The sequence below is a fragment of the Neoarius graeffei genome, chromosome 14 (assembly GCF_027579695.1).
Source record: "Neoarius graeffei isolate fNeoGra1 chromosome 14, fNeoGra1.pri, whole genome shotgun sequence".
Taxonomy (NCBI): Eukaryota; Metazoa; Chordata; class Actinopteri; order Siluriformes; family Ariidae; genus Neoarius; species Neoarius graeffei.
Genome location: NC_083582.1, coordinates 39,683,160 through 39,703,709, shown reverse-complemented (window position 1 = coordinate 39,703,709; position 20,550 = coordinate 39,683,160). Strand labels below are relative to the sequence as shown.

At 41.9% G+C, this 20,550-nt stretch overlaps 1 protein-coding gene across 2 annotated transcripts in view; it reads right to left on the bottom strand.

Annotated features, from left to right (window-relative positions):
* The window catches only part of LOC132898191 (sulfotransferase 2B1-like), a 57,298-nt gene extending 46,143 nt beyond the window's left edge, over positions 1-11,155 (bottom strand). For both annotated transcript variants that reach the window (XR_009656463.1, XM_060939633.1), the window contains exon 1: positions 10,938-11,155. Coding sequence is in view for 1 of the 2 variants with exons in the window: in XM_060939633.1 (XP_060795616.1) it covers positions 10,938-11,076 (139 nt within the window). In the remaining variant the exon portion in view is untranslated. The remainder of the gene's footprint in view (positions 1-10,937) is intronic.
* Positions 11,156-20,550: the final 9,395 nt, after the last annotated feature.

Below are 20,550 nucleotides of genomic sequence, written 5' to 3'. Positions count from 1 at the left end.
TCCTGTGGAGTTGTCAATGTTTTTTTTTTTAATTAGGTTCAACAAGAGCCTGGTGTTGCCATCATTAAAGATGACGAGCGGCTCATACATTAAATCAAATAATACAAAACATAATAGCAAAAAAAAAAAAGAATGCGTCATCACAATCTTGCCTTGAAGTTACATTGAACATTGCCATCCACATTTCATTACCTCTAAAACAGTAGATATACATGTAGATACGACAAAGTAACATTAAGAAGAGTTTAAGAGGAATCTGTTAACTGCAGTTTTAAAAGTGTTCACATTTGCAATGACAGGGAAAACCGAGGCTGGCAGTGAGTTCCACAGCCTGCTTGTCCTTGGTACATATCAAGATAAATGAAGCTGAGTGTTGGATCTTGGCACATTGACGAGGTATGGGTGACCACTTGTAGTTGAACAGGTTACCTGTGTTCCAGTAACTTGGGTCGGCAGAATTCCTACAAGTTCCTCAGAGGGTTGCAGGAAGATGTGCCGGTAGAAGGTACTGAGACTGGCTACTTTCCTCCTGTGGTCCAAGGGGAAAATGCCGGCCTGTTGTGGGTCCCTAATTTGAAGTTGGCGTACAGCTTTCCTTTGGAGTCTGTCTAGCAGCTTTAGAGCCGTTGTGCAAGCACCACTCCATATTGGAGAAGCATATTCCATGAGGGGACGGATATACACCTTATATACTGTTATCCGAGCCTGAAGAGGGAGAAGGTCTCTTGTGTGCCCAAGGATGTATAACCTCCTAGCCGTCTTCTTGGCAAGGCTTTTGATGAATGGAGTCCAAGTTAGAGTATTGGTGATGGTGACACCAAGGAGATTAATACTCTGTGTGGGCTTTAGCTCTTCGTTCATGAAAGAGCGAGGAGGGTGGGTCTGTTCTCGTTTCCTACTTATAATCATCTCAGTTTTACCTGCACTGAATGTTATACACCAGTCAGAGGCCCACTTGTCTATTTTGTCCAGGTCACATTGTAGGCTCTCAGCACAGGTGTTTCTCAGGCTAGGATTTTTTTATAACGAAATGTAGAGTTAAATCATCTGCAAATAGGTGAAGGTCATTCTTTAAGTGAGATGCAAGGTCATCAATAAAAATGAGAAAAAGTAAGGACCCCAAAACACTGCCTTGGGGAACTCCGGCAGTTATGGGCACTGATGAAGAGGTAAACCCGTCTAGTACAAACAGATTGGAGTCTGTCAGCTAGAAAGGATGAAATCCAGCCATACAGGTCACCTTGAATACCAAAGGAGGTCAGCTTGGACAATAGACCGCGGTGCCAAACACGGTCAAAGGCTTTCTCTCAGAGTCAAGAGCATTGTTCCACCACTGGGTAATATATGAAAGCATGTTAATTGTTGATCTCTTCTCTCGGAAACCATACTGGCTGTCACAGAGAAGCCGGTACGTGTCAAGATGTTTACGAATGTGATCACAGATAATACTTTCCATGACTTTGGATATTATCGGCAGTAATGATATGAGCCTATGGTTGGCGGGATCCTTCTTGTTTCCCTTTTTAGGTACAGCTATCACATGGGCAGCTTTCCAATCAGAGGGAACTGTCTGTGTGTCAAAAGATATCTGGAATAGCTTGGCAAGAGCTGGGGCAAGTTTGGGGCCACATTTCTTAAGTACTGTTGCCGATATTCCATCTAGGCCATTGGCCTTGGAGGTGTCCAAATTACAAAGTTTCCGGAGAACAGTTTTGGGCCAGAACTTCAGAGAGGAAAGGACTCCACTGGTTTTGGGTGACGAGTTTGGGGGAGTCTTGCCATTGTCGTTGAGGTGAGCATTTGCAGCGAAAGTCTTGTTCAGCAACTCAGCCTTGTTTTTTGCCTCACTGAAAGTCTTACCATCGCTCACTAATGGAGGGACAGAAGACGATTTACTGCTGTCAGTCACTGTTTTGACAAGCTTCCACCATTGCTTATTGTCTGCGTGCTTGAGATTCTGTTGTAAGTGTTGTGAAAACTGCACACGAGCACGGCGCACAACACACTGACACTCTGCCTTGGACTTAATATACAAAGCCCAGGAGTCCTTTGTTCGGTCATTTTGCTACCTTTTGAATGCATTTTGTTTCCTTTGAACTGCTAATTTGCAATCTTCATTAAACCAGGGTTTATCAGAATACAGATGTTTGGTTGTCTTGGAAGGAATGAACATGTCCATAGCCTCACTAATCTTATCTCTCACACAGGACCATGCTGCATTAGCACTTTGGCCTTTTAAGAGAGAAGTCCAACTAACATCGGCCAAATATGAGTGCATACCATCCCAATCAGCTTTGTCATAGTACCAGGTCTTACGATTGCCTGGTTTACTCTGTGTTGGAAGTCTGTAGTTTGCCACAGAAGTTACCACACAATGGTCGGAGGACCCAAGAGGTGCACTGACGGTGACAACATGGTTATCTGGAGAATTGTTGATTTTAAAAGTAACTAATTAAGTCACACTAAATGAATACTGAAGTCTGAGTGAAAAATACTGTGGCGAGCATGCATGTAAGAAGAGTCTGGAGACAGATATCTTAGTTTCTTGGTCGTTAGCCTGTGCTACTTGCTCTTGATAGCACTGGCTTGACCGCTTTATCAGCATTCACGAACACTACACCAGCTGGAAGGTAACTTCACTGCTGTGCTGACGGTGCCAACTCTCGGTTAAGCTCACGGAGGCCTTTGAGAAGTCCTAGAGCGAGAAATTTTTGGTCCCTCCCACTATAAACCAAAATCTGTTTGATTAATTCATCTGTCACTTCTTACACTCAAGCACAGACTTAAGTACACAGCGAACTTTAACCTCTGCATTTAACCCATCTGAAGCAGTGAACACACACATGCACACACAAGTGAACAATGAACACACACATACCCAGAGCAGTGGGCAGCGATGCTACAGCGCTTAGGGAGCAGTGGGGGGTTAGGTGCCTTGCTTAAGGGCACTTCAGCCCAACCTCAGGCCATGGTTGCCCCATGTTAACCCAAGTGCATGTCTCTGGACTGTGGGGGAAACCGGAGCACCCGGAGGAAACCCACAAAGACACGGGGAGAACATGCAAATTCCACACAGAAAGGCCCCCGTCAGCCACTGAGCTTGAACCCAGAACCTTCTTGCTGTGAGGCGACAGTGCTAACCACTACACCACCATGCTGCCCCTTAATAGGTCATTTGAAATCATTGAGTAGTGACTGATTTCAGACACAGCTTGTGAGCTTGTGATATGTGAGTCAGCTTCAGGGCATCAGAATAAAGTTGAAGTCCAGGCCACTTTATGGTAATGAGCTATGACACCTTTCAGTGGCAACCAATTGGAATTTAGAAGTGCTGCGCTCTAAAGAATCCTAGAGAAGACGGTCATATAAAGTTTTGGTTCCGTTTAACCCATTCCAAATAAACCTACCATGGAGGAGAAATTGATCATAGCTGTGGTGGGTTTCTCCATTATTTATGATGCGTCCCTGTATGAAAGGTGTTTGAAGTGAGTTGGTAAAGTGCATAAGATATAGACAGCTATTTTGTGAAAATAATAGGGAACTGCATGCCAAGTAGCGCCACAGTATGCAAAAGTGTGTTGGTTGGTTATTTATTTACTTACAAACATGTCACTTGGATGAGGGTGTCGAATGGGAGGTATCATGAGACAAGGGGTGTGTGTTAGACATAGGTGTAGAATTGGGTATGGACGGTATGGATGTATCCCTACCAATATCAAACGACAGCTGATATGTCCCTACCAATATTTCTGATTGAAGAAGAAAAAAAAAAGAAAAAAATCACGCTCCGTGCGCGGTACACAAATGGTTACTGTAGGTTTCCACTGGGTGAAACACCATGCAAAATTCACTCATGAATATTCACTCTGGGGGCGTGGTCGCGAAAACAGCATGCAGGTTTGGCTACCAATTGCGGTTGCAGTGCAGTGACAGGCTGCTAGCTAGTAAGCTAGCAAATTGTCCTTGAGGAATGTAACATTAGATTAGCCTGTAAAATGAATCAGTGAACAACAGTTCATATTCAGTGTGTAAAATCGACAACATACGAATATGACTGTTTGTTTTCTAAGTTTGTGTGGCATGTAAATAATCTGACTTGATACTGACAACAACTGGTGTTCAGTAAGGTCACAAAGACATTATTAAATCATATCAAATTGTGCTAATGTTGGCTAACATTGCACCTAGTCGTGCTTGTGAAGTGCCTGCAAACTTTAGCAGCCCGCTAACCCTCAATTTGAAATGCTTCAGTTAAGACCTGCAGAGCCCTGACCAAGTTCGTGTAACATGACACATGTAAACAACAACCCGATGGTGATGTGGACAGTGTTCATGGCCCAGACACCTTTTTATCAAATAAACAGAGTTGAACAGTAACGAAGTACATTTACTTGAGTACTGTACTTAAGTACACTTTTTGAGTATCTGTACTTTACTTGAAGTACAGATACTCAATAAAATAGAACAATAACTCATTTTGGCAAACAGAACTTTATAATCCCAAAGTCTTGAACTAAAAAGAAATAAATATGACGTGCATTTCATTTCTAAAAAGAGGACTTAGGAATGATGCACACTGAAAATTGATGTAAGAATATAAGGTACTGAAAGCCAGAATAGCAATACTTTTGGGCATGCTTGCTTTCCTGGCCAGGTACCTACACACTGGCTATCATCTCATCTCATCATCTCTAGAACATTATCCTGTTCTACAGGGTCGCAGGCAAGCTGGAGCCTATCCCAGCTGACTACGGGCGAAAGGCAGGGTACACCCTGGACAAGTCGTCAGGTCATCACAGGACTGACACATAGACACAGACAACCATTCACACTCACATTCACACCTACGGTCAATTTAGAGTCACCAGTTAACCTAACCTGCATGTCTTTGGACTGTGGGGGAAACCAGAGCACCCGGAGGACTGGCTATCATGTTAGTCAGAACAGAATTGGAAGAGTGTATGCTAATACTTTTGGCTTGACTGTAAAATAGGACTTGTTCATCATGCCATGATGGAAGTGGGTCGCAAAGGTGCGTGGAGAAGGCCTCTGCTCCACATTGAGTATTTTGGCCCTGTGCTCTTCCAGCCATGGAACCCGGTCCCAGTTTGGTATAGTGTGCACTGGAGTGAGTTCTCCCTCACTGCAGATCAGAGGAATGACCTCCTGCATCCATGTTGTGCCTACAGAGAGCAAAAAACTTTCCTACAGAATTTTATACAAAGTTTTCAGCAAAACTAAGCCCTCTGCTAAAAGATGTATTTGATGATAGCTTAAAATCCCAGTGCCTCCCCCCAACCCTATGCCAGGCATCAATATCTTTGCTTTTGAAAAAGGGCAAGGATCCCCTTAATTGTTCCTCCTACCGTCCCATAAGTCTCCTTAACGTTGACGTTAAGATACTGGCTAAGGTGTTGGCTCTCCATCTTGAGTCTGTTTTGCCCTCCCTTGTGTCATGTGACCAAACTGGATTTATCAAAATAGACCATTATTTTTTAATATCAAGCGTGTATTTAATATCCTTTACACATCATCCTCATCTCAGTGTTTAAAGGCGCTTATCTCTGGACGCTGAGAAAGCTTTTGATCGTGTGGAATGGAATTACTTGTTTTATGTTCTTAAGCAGTTTGGTTTCGGGAACACTTATTTCTTGGGTTAAATTGTTGTACACCTCCCCTATGGCTTCAGTTAGAACTAATGACACTTATTCACCATATTTTCCTCTTCAGCGCGGGACTAGACAGGGCTGCCCCCTGTCCCCATTACTCTTTGCACTGGTTATGGAACCTCTTGCAGCTACCATTAGGCGGCATACAGATATTAAGGGAATCTTAAGAGCAAATAAGGAGTGCAAAATTTCCTTATATGTGGATGATGTCCTTCTCTATGTATCTGACCCTGTGACATCCATCCCACATATTCTTTCTTACTTTTTTTCCAAAAAAAGGTTTGTTTGTTTTTTTTTTTTAAACTTATGACTTTAACTTCACTACATTTCTGTCAAGGTCCTCATTACTCGTTACTATGAACTGGCTATGAAAGTGGATTTTTTTTCCTTTTCTTTTCTAAAACGTGATTGGTTTTTTCGCAGGTGACACTGAGACAGCCTATCAGTAATCACTCACATCATGTCCATAGACTGTATAAAATCAAGTTCAATGATTTCTCAGCAGCATTATTTGAACACGATCAGTTGATGGCAGAATGGAAGGAGACAGTTTTTCTGGAGAATGCAAGCACTCATGGCTATACCTGGAACCCATGTTTCAGCTTTCTGAAAGGATTCAAGATTCATTTCATTTTAAACGTTTGCTTTGTTTGCTGAAAACGAACCTCATCACGGCCTACAAAAAACTTGCCATCCAACTGGCAGAAGCATCTTGAGGTATATAAATGTTTTATTCCAAGAGAAAGCTTGCAACGAAGTTGTCTGTGCTTTTAGAGCTAGCGATAACATTGTAATAGCTATGCAGTCTGGTTAGTCAAATGACTTTCTATGGATTTGCCCGCCAAGTTGCCATCGCCTTGTCCACGGCTAACGTTAACACATAGCTAGTTAACTTGGACACTGTTAGTTAGCATGTAAAAATGGAGTTACGCTAACATGAATAACGTTATATTTCTGAAAGGACTTCAGATAAGTTATGTTTTAGCATAATCTTGCCAAATAAACAATCTAGAAAAGAGAGATTTCTACTAGTATTAGCTACCCATTGTGATTTCGAGTTTGAAAAGAGTTTGCTAGCATGTCAGGTGGAGTTTCACTGACTAGCTAGCTTAACATTAAACCGCCATGATGGCACAGCATGCACTCATTTTGTGAATTCACATTTCTGTCTTTGGTAACGGCATTAGGTTTTGTAAGCATTATGGCAATAATATAACAATGCGTTGACAGAAAATGTACTTTTAATACTTAAGTATTTTTAAAAGCAAGTATTTCAATACTTTAACTTAAGTAAAAATTTGACTGTACAACTTGGTGGAGTAACATTTAACCAGTGGGATCTGTACTTTGACTTAAGTAATAAAGTTGGGGGCTTTGTCCACCTCTGCAAATAAGACTTTCACATAATAAGCATAACAGCCTCCGCCTTCTTGATCAGAAATTAAGCGTGTTCTGAATTGAAGAAATACATTTTGCACAATTTTCCTCAACCAGAACACTATTTCAACGACAGCAGAGACACCAGGAACCTGTGGCGGGGGATTCAGACCATCACAGACTACAAGCCCTCGCCGCAGACCTGTGACAACTCCACGTCTCTGCTGAATCAGTTGAACGACTTTTTCGCTCGCTTTGAGGCAGACAACAGCACCACCGCACAGAAGACCCCACCACCTCCCGGCGACCAGGTGTTGACGCTGTCCCCTGACAGTGTGAGGAGAGCTCTCAGGACGACAAATGCACGGAAAGCCCCGGGTCCTGATAACATTCCTGGTCGTGTCCTGAGAGACTGTGCCGAGGAGCTCACAGATGTCTTTACAGACATCTTCAACATCTCATTAAGCCAGGCTGTTGTCCCCACGTGCCTCAAAGCCACCACCATCATCCTGGTCCCGAAGAAGCCATCTCCCTCCTGCTTCAATGACTACCGCTCTGTCACACTCACTCCCATCCTCATGAAGTGCTTCGAGCGGCTAGTCATGCAGCATATCAAGTCTGCCCTCCCTGCCCTGGACCCTTTCCAGTTTGCATATCAGTCCAACCGTTTGACCGGTGACGCCATCTCCGCTGCCCTCCACTCAGCCCTCACCCACCTGGAGACAAAAGACTCGTATGTCAGAATGCTGTTCATAGACTTTCGCTCAGCATTTAACACGATCATTCCTCAGCAGCTCATTCATAAACTGGACCGGCTGGGACTCAACACCTCCCTGTGCAACTGGCTGCTGGACTTCCTGACGGGGAGACCACAGACTGTACGGGTCGGCAGCAACTCCTCCAGCACCATCACATTGAACACGGGGGCCCCCCAAGGATGTGTGCTGAGCCCCCTCCTCTTCACTCTGCTGACCCACGACTGCACACCAACATCCAACTCTAATCTCTTCATTAAGTTTGCGGATGACATGACTGTGGTGGGTCTCATCAACAATGGCAATGAAACAATCTACAGGAGTGAGGTGAGCCACTTGGCCATGTGGTGCAAGGACAACAATCTCCGCTTGAGCGTGGAGAAGACGAAGGAGATTGTTGTGGACTTCAGGAGAGCGCACACCCAGCATGCTCCACTATCTATCGACGGTGCTGCAGTGGAGAGGGTGAGCAGCACCAAGTTTCTGGGTGTGCACATCTCTGAAGACCTGTCCTGGAGCAACAACACTGCATCACTGGCCAAAAAAGCCCAACAGAGTCTGTACTTCCTCTGCAAACTGAGGAGAGCAAGAGTCCCGGCCCCCATCATGCACACATTCTACAGAGGCACCATCAAGAACATCCTGACCATCTGCATCACTATGTGGTATGGCGCCTGCACCGTGTCCTGCTGCAAGACTCTGCAGCGCATCATGAGAGCAGCCGAGAGGCTCATTGGTGTCTCTCTCCCTTCTCTAATGGATATTTATAACTCCCGCCTCACCCACAAAGCCATCAGGATTGCAGGTGACCCCACCCACCCATCTCACAGCCTCTTCAGTCTGCTGCCGTTGGGGAGGAGACTGCGGAGTCTCCGGGCCAAAACCAGCAGGCTCAAGAACAGTTTCTTTCACCAGGCGGTCAGGAGGCTCAACTCCCTCCCTGTTCTGCCTCTCCTCCCCCCTCTGCCCCCTGCCACAGATTCTGCTCGCACTCCCCCCTGCCCCCCCTTCAGCATCTGACATGTCACCCTCACAGTCCCCCCCCCCCCCCCCAAACACATACACACACAATCTCAACGTTCATTAACACACTGAACTCAGGGACTGCACATTTCACTTTACCTCACTCATTTGCACTATTCTGCACTACCTCATCTTAACAGCCATTAGTTTATTGTTTATACTGCTTATTTCATGTTTACCTGCTATACCTCAAGTGCCCTTGACTGTTTATTTGCACCAATTTACGTGTGTGTGTGTTTAGTCTATGTCTAGTTCTTATCTAGAGTGTTTATACTGTTTGTTTTTTCAATTATTCTATTTTTATTTATTGCATTGCCTGTTTGCACCGTGGGTCAGAGAGGACTGAAATTTCATCTGTGCTGTATGTCGAGCATGTATAGCAAATTTGACAATAAAGTTGACTTGATCTGCACTTCAGCAAACCCCTCTCCCTCCCCTCTGGGCTCAAGAAGATAACAAAAGGGCAATAATATAACAACAACCAAACAGAATTCAGATACATTCTGTTGCCAAGTAAAATTGTAACCTTTCAACGTGTCAAAGTTCTAGAGCCTTCATCCTGTTTTACCGTTCAATCAATCACATATCAGTTTAAACTAGCATTCTAAAACTAGTTAAAGATTACACAGCAGACAGTCTACTCCCCCTGCCAGCCTCACGGAACCCAGTGTTCAGATTAGATTAGATTGTGTGGAACACAACGGAACAAAATATTGTGACCCTATAATGTTGACATGAAGTTGGCGGGTTGGCATTGGGTTTATGTCCCCACCAGTGTTAATACCAAACCTACGCCCTCGGTGTTGGATATGTTCAAATTAAATTTATTTCAGCGAATAAACTTATTTTTTCGCGTTCCAAATCCTGCGCTCTGATTGGCTGGCGAGCGGGTCCGTATCCTACGGTAGTTACGGACCTCTGGCGACTCGCTCGTTCACAACAACAAACATTGTAGCTTTTTTTTTTTTTTTTTGTCAACATTTATCTTCGCATTTCTCAGGAGAATAGCATTAATTTTACAGCATGGATAGCGATAACGACAGTGTTCACAGCGAAAGCGAGTTTTATTACCCTGAGGAAGAAGAAATAAAAGAAAACATTTCAGGAGAAAGCTTAAAACGTCTAACTTGCTGAAAACATGGCTGAATCCTGAATGACTCAATTTTGTATAAATAGGGGACTACGTAGGCGGCAAAATGTAGTTGTTTTCCTGCCATGGAAGTGCACTTGTAAGGAAGCCATCATTTGCATTACAGCCGAGGATTCAAAATAGCGGCTCGGCTCGGTTTTCCCTTTCGGGCGCTCCCGTTTCCTGTTAGAATTTCATAAAGAAAAAAAATAAATATTTTACCAGCTTAAGGTCGGTCTCTATGGTGAAATACCGTGACCTCGGCCTTGAATACTGACCTCGGCCTTGAATACTGTCAGTACTTTCAAGACATGTTTATGAAACATGTAATTAGCTACTATCATAATCAACTGTCACAGTACAAACCTCATTAACTCTTTACTTGACTATTGAACCCTATTTTATAGCCCATAAACTTTGATAATTTTGAAGAATAAGATCAAATTATATAAAGACTTTACATTATACATACACATATATATATATAAAATTTTTTATTTATAGGAGAAGTTTATCAATTGGGACAAAAGTCCTATAGCTTCCACCTGTCACAAGATTTAGTTTTAGAAATTTTATCATTACCTGCTTTTCGTTTTATTTTATTGTAACTGTATTTATATATATTGTGACAAATTAAAAAAAAAAGACCTCGGTTACAGTAATATTTCATTGTGCACAGCTTTGCAAGTTATGGCATGTGACCAGTTGCAACATTCCTGAAGCTATGTTTTTTCATTCCTGCGTGAAATGTGATCCTCTGCACACAGTTCAATGGTCCATTCACTAACACATACAAATATTAATCATATGCATCATGTTAGTTGTGTACTGAGTGGAAATTCTGTCAGGTCATGATGTGCTCAGTGACAGTAGTTGTGCTATAAATGAATTAAAGGTCCATTTGCACTTTCTCCAAGTGTCCTAAAAACCACATGACAAAATCCCCAATGAAGCGAGAAGTCTGTGGAGAGTAAATTTCCCTACCTGATTTAGGATAGGTGATGATAAGGATGTCATCTGATCGGAAAGTGAAATCCTCATAATATTTCAGGCTGTCGGGAGTGTGCAAATGCACTGGCACATAAACCCCTTTATATTCGGCGTATAAATCTACTTTTGCCATTTTAGTAAACAGAGACTGTTCGACTCCTCTCGCTTCGCCGCACTGAGACTTGAACTTGTGTCTTCGTTGTTTTAGTTGTTGCTCCAACCGAGTCTGTTCAGTGATTCGGATCATTTGACTCAGTTCCGAAAAGAGTCGACTCTTTCAGTCCACTGAAACAGTTATCTCTTTGTTTTATTCATTGATTGTCACTTCAATTGTCTATTGAAATATCACTCCAGTTTAGAATGAACAAAATAACTTTTATTTGCATCCAAAACTAATGAAGAGGAATAAATATTTAAGTTATCGAGCCAGTATTAAAAACATTTTACATTACCAAACACTGGTTTTCCAGCACTGAGTTAAATGCTACAGAAACATGTTTATATTTCGGTAAAGAAAGCAGAGTATTACTTTAACAATGTTCAGACAAAAAAACATAACGAAGACTCCAAAACGGAAATAGTGATAATTATAACAGTCAGGGCCTCTGCATGCTCTTGCAACAAGGCTTTCGCAGATAGCTTTTCGCAGACAGTTGTAATTTATCGTTGAGCGGGGAGTAATAGGCATGCGCAATGTTATTCACCGCCACATCGCAAGGGGGCGCGAAGTCGCGAAATCGCTAGGAGTAGTTGGTGGGTGTGGTTAGTGGAGTGTTTATCCTCCGGTTACTTATAATGACTAGAACTGGAGTCGTATAGATGTACGTACTTCCTCACTTCCTCGATCAACCGCTCTTCGTGCTGCTCCATCTTCGCTCGTGTTTTTAAAAATGGCGGTAGTGAAAACAAAACAAACCGGGAAAGTAGGGAAGCGGAAGTGCATGTACAGCGGATGTACAGTGGACCAATCAGAGCCCTCTTGTCTGCGACGCTGTCTGCGAGGCTTCTGCAGTGGTCACAATCTTTGGGAGGTGCGCACAGAGCATCTGCGAAGGTGGGGGGGCTACGCAGACGCTATCTGTGACGCCGTCTGCGAGGACTGGGTTGTCAGCATAAATTGGCCTTCAGTCCTGCATGCTGTGGCGCGTGCACGTAAAGGCGCGCTCCGGACTGCGTGCGCGTCGAGTTGGCTCCAGCACGCGTGCCGTTAACGACACGCACCTGAACTTAATTAAAGTGCATCTTCTGGAGCAATTTCATTTTTTATATATGTCCCTTTACACACTCATCCAGAAGAGTAATTTTGCACAAGGCCATCTGTCTAGAGCAGAAAAAAACTAAAACGCGTCTGGAAAAATCCCAAGGGAGTCTGGAGACAGATTCATGACGTCACCTGCGGAAGCGCCAGCAGGCTGCGCGAGCTTTGCACGGTTTCAGTGCACAGCCTATGTAGACCAAGTTTAGCAGCGAGCGGTTTTGCATTGAAATATGGAATTGTCACCTGAGCGCAATGTTACTTCACCTTTGGATGAAGAATGTAATGAGATGTCAGAATTATTTCTTACCTAGCAACAGTCAACTTGTGAACTGCTGATTTTCTTGGTCTTTTTCTCAGCTCTGCTTTGGTCCTCGGCTTCTGGGTGCCTCGCACGAAGCGCTCCCATTTCTCTCCCATTGTCCGGTCTTTTGGGAAACGACGAGTCCTAATCCCATCAAGACTGGTGTTGCTACACCCTCCTACGATACATCTGTTAACCATTTTAATAATTACACGATAACGTTGAAGAAATTTGCAGAAAACCACCGGGTCGTTTTCTCATAAACAAACCAGCGCTGACGTAGGATTCAGAGGGAGGCATCCCACACATGACGTCACAAAAATCAATGTTTGCCAGGAAATTCAAATGCAAAGTTTTTTCAGAGGTGGACCAATTCACCTCAAATGGCTTGATTTCAACTGAATTTTTCTGGTATTGCGCAAGGTAAAAAAATTGCACAAACTGTGACAGATATTTGACCAAAGTTTAATATAAAATAGGAGAATTACATTGATCTTGCTCCTGAATTTACCCGTGATATGCACTTTAAGGAGCTATATGTGCACCTATTTAAGGACTGTGCTGACGCATGATCAATGCAAAGTATTACGCTACGTCAGTATGCATTATCGAGCCTTACTACCCGTGTTTGTGATTTCTTGTTCCTGTTTCTCGTTCTGCCTCTAATATCCTGTTTGTGCCTCGCATGACCCTTTGCATGTTTTACGTTTTGGATTTAGCCTGCCAATCTGGACTGTTTGCCTTTGTGTCTGTTTTCACTCTTGCACATATCTTCACTGTTATTAAACTTGTACTTCTGCACTTACAGTACATCCACCTACCTCATACATGACAATAACCCAGACATAACCTACTAATTAATTTATTAAAATAATAATAATAGGTGGCACAGTGGTGTAGTGGTTAGCACTGTCACCTCACAGCAAGAAGGTCCTGGGTTCAAGCCCAGTGGCCGGCGAGGGCCTTTCTGTGTGGCATTTGCATGTTCTTCCCGTGTCTGCGTGGGTTTCCTCCGGGTGCTCCAGTTTCCCCCACAGTCGAAAGACATGCAGGTTAGGCTAATTGGTGGCTCTAAATTGACCGTAGGTGTGAATTGAATGGTTGTCTGTGTTTATGTGTCAGCCCTGCGATGACCTGGCGACTTGTCCAGGGTGTACCCCACCTCTCACCCATAGTCAGCTGGGATAGACTCCAGCTTGCCTGTGACCCTGTAGAACAGGATAAGCAGCTACAGATGATGGATGGATGGATGGATAATAATAATAATAATAATAATATACTTTAATTGTTTATGGACACATGACCTTGCTTCCTGTGTATAACCTCCCTTAGGAAAATTAAGCATTTTGTTGAAGTGAAAACAGTGATTTATAATTTCTAAGTAGGGTGAAAAATTAATGGATACAATGGTATGACATTACATCTTTAAAAAAAAAAACTGTGGTAAACACATCACAATTTCGATCATTTTGAAACAGTGGTTTTATCATGCTTACTGGGGAATAATAATTGTTTTCAAGCCATGATTATATAGTAACCATAGTAAATAGTAGTAGAGTAGAGTGTACTTTATTGTCCCCAGGGGGGAAATTTGTGTTAGGCTTAAACAGTCACTGCAACACATACAACATTCATACGGTACATTAAGACAATAATTAATTAAGACAATTGTTAGGTTTATATAAGTAGAATTCTTGACCAAATTAAGGATTAATTTCTTAGTTAAAATGACCTTATGTCTCGGCTGGACATTGTTTGGGAACATTTTGTTTATTTTGATATGAAATGTGTATTGTTGATCAGAGATGTGTTTAGATGGCGACAGGGTCTGCGATATCACACACACCCACAATGGCCTTTGATATCACACACAACCACAGCTGCACAAAGAGTTAAGACTTTATATTTTTAAGATCCTTTATTATTTTGGACTATTGCATATACTATGGCAGTGATTTAGATTTAATTGTTAGATCTAAGATGTATTCAATGATTTAAGTTAGTTTTATAGTTTTAAGTTAGTTTTATAATTACAGAATATAATTTAGGATTATTAAAGATATATTCTTATTTGTTATTTTGCTTATGATTGTCTTACTACATATTGATGAAATCAAGATGTAATTTGCTGACTTAGCACAAGACACACATTCATGTGTTAAGAATTTATGAGCTTTTCATCCTTTAGCTTTTAGATCTTTTAAACTATTTCTGTTGGCATTAATTTCTGACTTCGTAGACTAGACATGTTCTTATTTTTTGTTTACTTTTTATAACATATCTGTGTTGAAAAATTCCATCACCATCTTAAGTACATATTGCCCTATGTTATATCTGACCTGAAGGGGTGCACGTAAGCAATGACCTTTAAAATCTGTCTGTACCTTGCTATCATGTCATATCATCAAAAATATGTCATTATGTTATGATTTACACACACACTGATGGAGATTATTTGACCTGCCCCAAGATCAAGCTGCTCACTTGCACGCAAGTCAAACACACACACATACACTGCGTTCCAAATTATTATGCAAATGACATTTTTCACTGGTTTTCCTAAATAAATAACTAAATGACAAGTCATCATAATTTTCAAGTCATCAATCGTTAGAGTACAAAGCAAATATTTTTGAACGAACCTTCCAATGATAACGGTATTTTTTTAAAAATTGAAAAACTGAAAATGCACTGTTCCAAATGATTATGCAAAGCAGAGTTTCAAAAGATGTTGTTCTTGTAAAGAACTGAAAATGGCCATTTATGAAATTTGAAGCATTAGCAGGTGATAATTACTCAAAAACATCTTACAGTTCTAGTTCCATTACTGGATTTGTAGCTGATTCACAGCACACACATAATTGTGCAGATTAAGGCACATTAAGAAAGGTTTCTGTCCGATAAATACATTCGATTAAGAGAATATATGCTAAAATATATTACAAAGCAGGAAAAAGGTGAAACAGTTCAAATTTGAAGCTGCTGGTAGCTCTGGAGTCCCACAAACACCAAGAAGATGTTATGAAGAAACCTATTTGGCCCACCTTAACTAATGCTCACAAGCAGAAACAACCTAGAAATACAAGAAAACCACATGCATGAGTGCATAGGTATTCTTAACAGCATGAGATGGTGCACTGCCATGCCCATACATGAAAACGATATAAAGTGGTCAGTAGTCAGTCTTAAACTCAACATACTTCCCAAACATCATTTTCACACATTTGGGTACCCTAAAGGAGGCATCCAGGTGTCTCCCCATGATTCCAGCCCAAATCATGACTCTGTCTCCTCTTTGCTGATGTAGTAGCCTTATTAGGACATGGTGGTCATTCACCAACCATCCACCTGGAGCATCCAGGGCACTCAACAGTGCAAGGACACTCAACAGTGAACAAGACTGTTTGAAAAGTAGTCTTTATGTATTTCTAGGCCTACTGGAGTCGTTTCTGCTTGTGAGCATTGGTTAAGGATGACCAAATAGAAGGTTTATACATAACTGCGTATCTATACCTTGGTGTTTCTTAGACTCCAGAGCTATCAGCAGCTTCAAAAGTGACTTGTTTGTTGCTTTGTAATAGTATTTTATCATTTACTCTCTTGTTCTGATGTATTTATCTGGAAGAACCTTTCTTAATGTGTCTTTATCTGCACAAACCTGTGTGTGCTCTGAATCAGCTACACATCCAGTAATGCAACTTGAACTGTAAGATTTTTTGATTGAACTAGGTTTTGATTCCAGTAATTATCACCTGCTAATGCTTCAAATTTCATAAATGGCCATTTTCAGTTCTTTACAAGAACAACATCTTTTGAAACTCTGCTTTGCATAATCATTTGGAACAGTGCATTTTCAGTTTTTCAATTTTTAAAAAAATACTGTTATCATTGGAAGGTTCGTTCAAAAATATTTGCTTTGTACTCTAATGGTTGATGACTTGAAAATTATGATGACTTGTCATTTAGTTATTTATTTAGGAAAACCAGTGAAAAATGTCATTTGCATAATAATTTGGAACGCAGTGTACATCTGAACATTCCATCAGAACAGTGATGCAATTAAGATGTGACTTGCTCACACACACACATACACACACACATAGACACAGATATCAAAATGATGTCACTCACTCACTCACACACCCCCATAGACACACACATACACACATTCATGCACACATACACATAGATATCAAGCAGTGATGTCATTTACACACAGATAACACTCGTATATAATAACCCTCTGTATTCTTGTCCAATTGGGGGAAACTTGCGAATAAAGATGTGAACTACATTGGGGTTCCTGTCTTTCTTTGCGACTAACCCCCCCAGAGCTCTGGGTGGTACGAGGGCGGGGGTCCCGAGAAGTAAGTTGACCGTTTCCGACTGGGTGAACCCCAACAATGGAATACATAAAAACATAGACCTATACATAAAAAACATAAAACTATACATAAAAAAAGAAAAAAAACTGTGTACTGCGTAGCATGGCTGCTATCTGTCATTGAGCATTTTGATGGCAGTTGGTAGAAAAGAGTTTTTATATTTGTTCAGTCTGTAATGTGGTGTTCTAAAACGTCTCCCTGAGGGTAGCAGAGTAAATTCCTGGTACAATATATGGGTGGGGTCATCTAAAATCTTCAGTGCCTCCCTGAGCACTGACTTTTCATAGAGAGATTGCATATAACCTTGATCTGTATGACCAACAATTTTAAGTGCAGTTTTGACCAGACGCCCCAACTTTGCTTTCAACTGGACAGTCAGATTCCCATACCAGGTTTCCATACCATACTGTATCACACTTTCTAAAACCATTTGAAAAAATAAAAACAGAAGCCTGCTACTAACACCATACAGTCTTAGTCGTCTTAAAAAATACATCCTCTGCTGGAGTTTAGTGCATAGACTGTCAATGTGAACATGCCATGTAAGTGAGCTGTCCATAAGTACACCCAGGTATTTATAGGAGCAGACCTGACTGATGGGGGTGTTGTGGATGCATACTGGTCTTGAATCAGAAACTGCTCTGGGGTCAAATATCATTTCTTCCGTTTTCTTTACATTGACAACCAGGTGATGGGCATCACACCAGTCTACAAACTGCTTAATTTCTAGGTGGTATGGTGCTGCATCCTGGTCTTTATGCAAAAGGCCCAAAATGGCAGTGTCATCAGAAAATTTAACAATGTAGTTGTGTGAGTGTTTACTCACACATTGATTCGTATAAATGGTGAAGAGTACAGGGGAACTCACACAACCTTGAGGAGCCCCTGTACTTATGGATTTAGATTGTGAGGTTGCTTTATGGACTCTTACATACTGCATCCTGTTTGTTAAAAATGAATAATACCATTTAATGATAAAAGTGCTGACACCCATGTTCTTCAGTGTATCTAGTAGTAAAAATGGCTGAATTGTGTTAAAAGCAGAGCTAAAAGCAATAAAAAGTAAACATGCATAAGCCTTTGGGTCCTCAAGGTGCTTTAAAATTAGGTGGGTGATGCTACTTATAGCATCATTTGTGCTTCTGTGGCATTTGTAGGCAAACTGCCATGGGTCTAGTTTTGGGTTTGCCTCAGTTTTTAAAAGAGACACCATATATTTTTCAAAACATTTCATGACTATGGATGTTAAAGCTATAGGTCTAAAGTCATTGTTTTCAATGGGACAAGACTTTTTTGGGACTGGTGTTATGGCTGCCTTTTTCCATAGAGCTGGGATAGTGTGAGAGTCTAGTGACCACTGAAAGATTGGACACCAGGCTGGGATGAGTTCCTCTGCGCAGGTTTTTAGAAGGCGGGCAGAGATCCCATCTGGCTCCATGGCCTTTTTTGTGCAAACCTGCTGGAATAGAGTCTGTATTTTGAGGCAGTCTACCTCATGGACATTCGTCTCATCACTGAGTGAATCTAAAACCAACATACACTCGTTATTAAAATCCTGAGTTTGGAATCTGAGAAAAAAGTCATTTAATTCATTTGCCTTCTGGTGATCGTCGGAAGTGCTTATGTCCACTTTGCTTGGGCGCATATTTGCAATGTCTTTCATTGAGTCCCATAGTTTTTTGGAGTTCATGTTTGAGAATTCAGTCTCAATCATGTCCCTTTGATGATTCCTGGCTTCCCTCAATAACTTATTGAGTTCTTTTTGTACAATTTTCAGACTCACTTTGTCATTGTTTCTGAAAGCTGCCTTTTTTCTATTTATACAGTCCTTAATGTCCTTGGTTATATAGGGTTTGTTGTTTGGGTAGACCACAATTTGTTTTTTGTCCAGCACACTGTCCACACAATAGTTAATATAATCAGTGATTGTGTCTGTGGCCACATCAATTTCAGCATCATGAAAAACGTCCCAGTCTGTACACAGGAAGCAGACTTTGATGGATTCTATCCCCTCCTCTGTCCACATAGTTACAATTTTCACTTGGGGTTTGCTGCGTTTCAACATAGTTTTATATTTTGGGATTAAGTGAATGACATTATGGTCTGAGTTGGCCAGGGGAGGTTTGGGTTTGGCGACGTATGCATTGTTGACGTTACCGTAGCACTTATCGAGAGTTCTTTTGTCGCGTGTGCTACACTTGACGTATTGCTCGAACCCAGGGAGAGCAAGCTTTAATTTGCAAAGATTGAAGTCCCCCATAATAAACACCGGTGCGCCTGGCGAACGCTGTAGTTCATTGTGTACACAGTCTGCAATGCGAGTTGCAGCTCGAGCTGCATTCCCACTTGGGGGTACGTAGACAACGCACACGGATACACTACCAAACTCCCTTGGTAGATAAAACGGTGTGAAGTGCAGGTGCAAGAGCTCCACGTCAGGAGAACAAAACGTTTCCCTAACTGTGTATTGTTTGCACCAGTTGTTACTCACATACACCGCCATGCCACCTCCTCTGCTTTTCCCCGATTGTTCAGTCCTGTCAGCGCGGATAAGCGAAAATCCTTCGATGTCGACTAAAGAGTTTTGGATATCTTGATGGAGCCATGTCTCTGTGATAGCCAACAGGCTCGCGGTGCGGTACTCAAAGCATGCCTTGGTGTTAATCCGAAGCTCATCAATCTTGGTCCGGAGTGACCTCGCATTGCAGAGAATCATAGACGGCAGGGGAGGCCGACTGCCTCTCCTCAGCAGACGCTGCTGCACTCCGCCTCGCCGGCCCCATTTTCTGGGCCGCGTTCGCATTGACTGCACTCTCATGCATTCCGGTAGGTCCAAAACGGGGGTGACTCCAGCTGATCGCAGCGCCAGCAGGGCATCTCTGGTGTAGGGGAGAGGTGTTTGGGCCTCCTTGACCCCGAAGTGAGCTTGGCAGGGAATCCAAAGTCCGGCGATAATTAGTACGAGGTATAAATAGTAAATTAGTTTTGCCATGTTGTTTCACGTTCTGCAGTGTTACACACTCAACAATCGCGCACATAAAAACAAACGCAAACGTACAAAAACAGACTGAAACAAGAGCTGGCTGCAGTGACGGCAAGCCCAGGTCGCAAGCAGAGCAGCTCCACCTGGATGTTTTTCCAGTTACATAGTTACACCATAGTCTAACTATTCATTGTATAACCATGATTATTCTTTCCCCATCCACTGTTTATGAGCAATCACACACTACTCGATTGGCTATTCTATTACTAGGCTATCAGCTCATATACTGTGAGTGGAGAAAAAGAAAATGGCAGTGCGTTTTGCTGAACCAACCAAGGACAAAATAAAAACTCTACTTGAAAACAAAACCCCCGTAAATGCAAAAAAAAAAGCAATAAAATATGAAATGAAAGTATTTGATGGTAAGAATGTATCTCTTATTTTTCAGGAATTATTATAGCATTTTTCACAAATTGCTACTGTCATTTCGCCGGTTTGTTTACATTCTAAGCAGAAATGATTTTGTCTGACATTTTATATATAAAGTTTTTATTTCTCAAATTTGCAAAAAATAAAAATGCTCTGTTTCTCAAAATCCAGTGAATGGGGATAGAATAAAACAATTATTCCACTTAATCTCATCGTACACGGCTTATAGCCGAGCTATCGGCTCATGTACG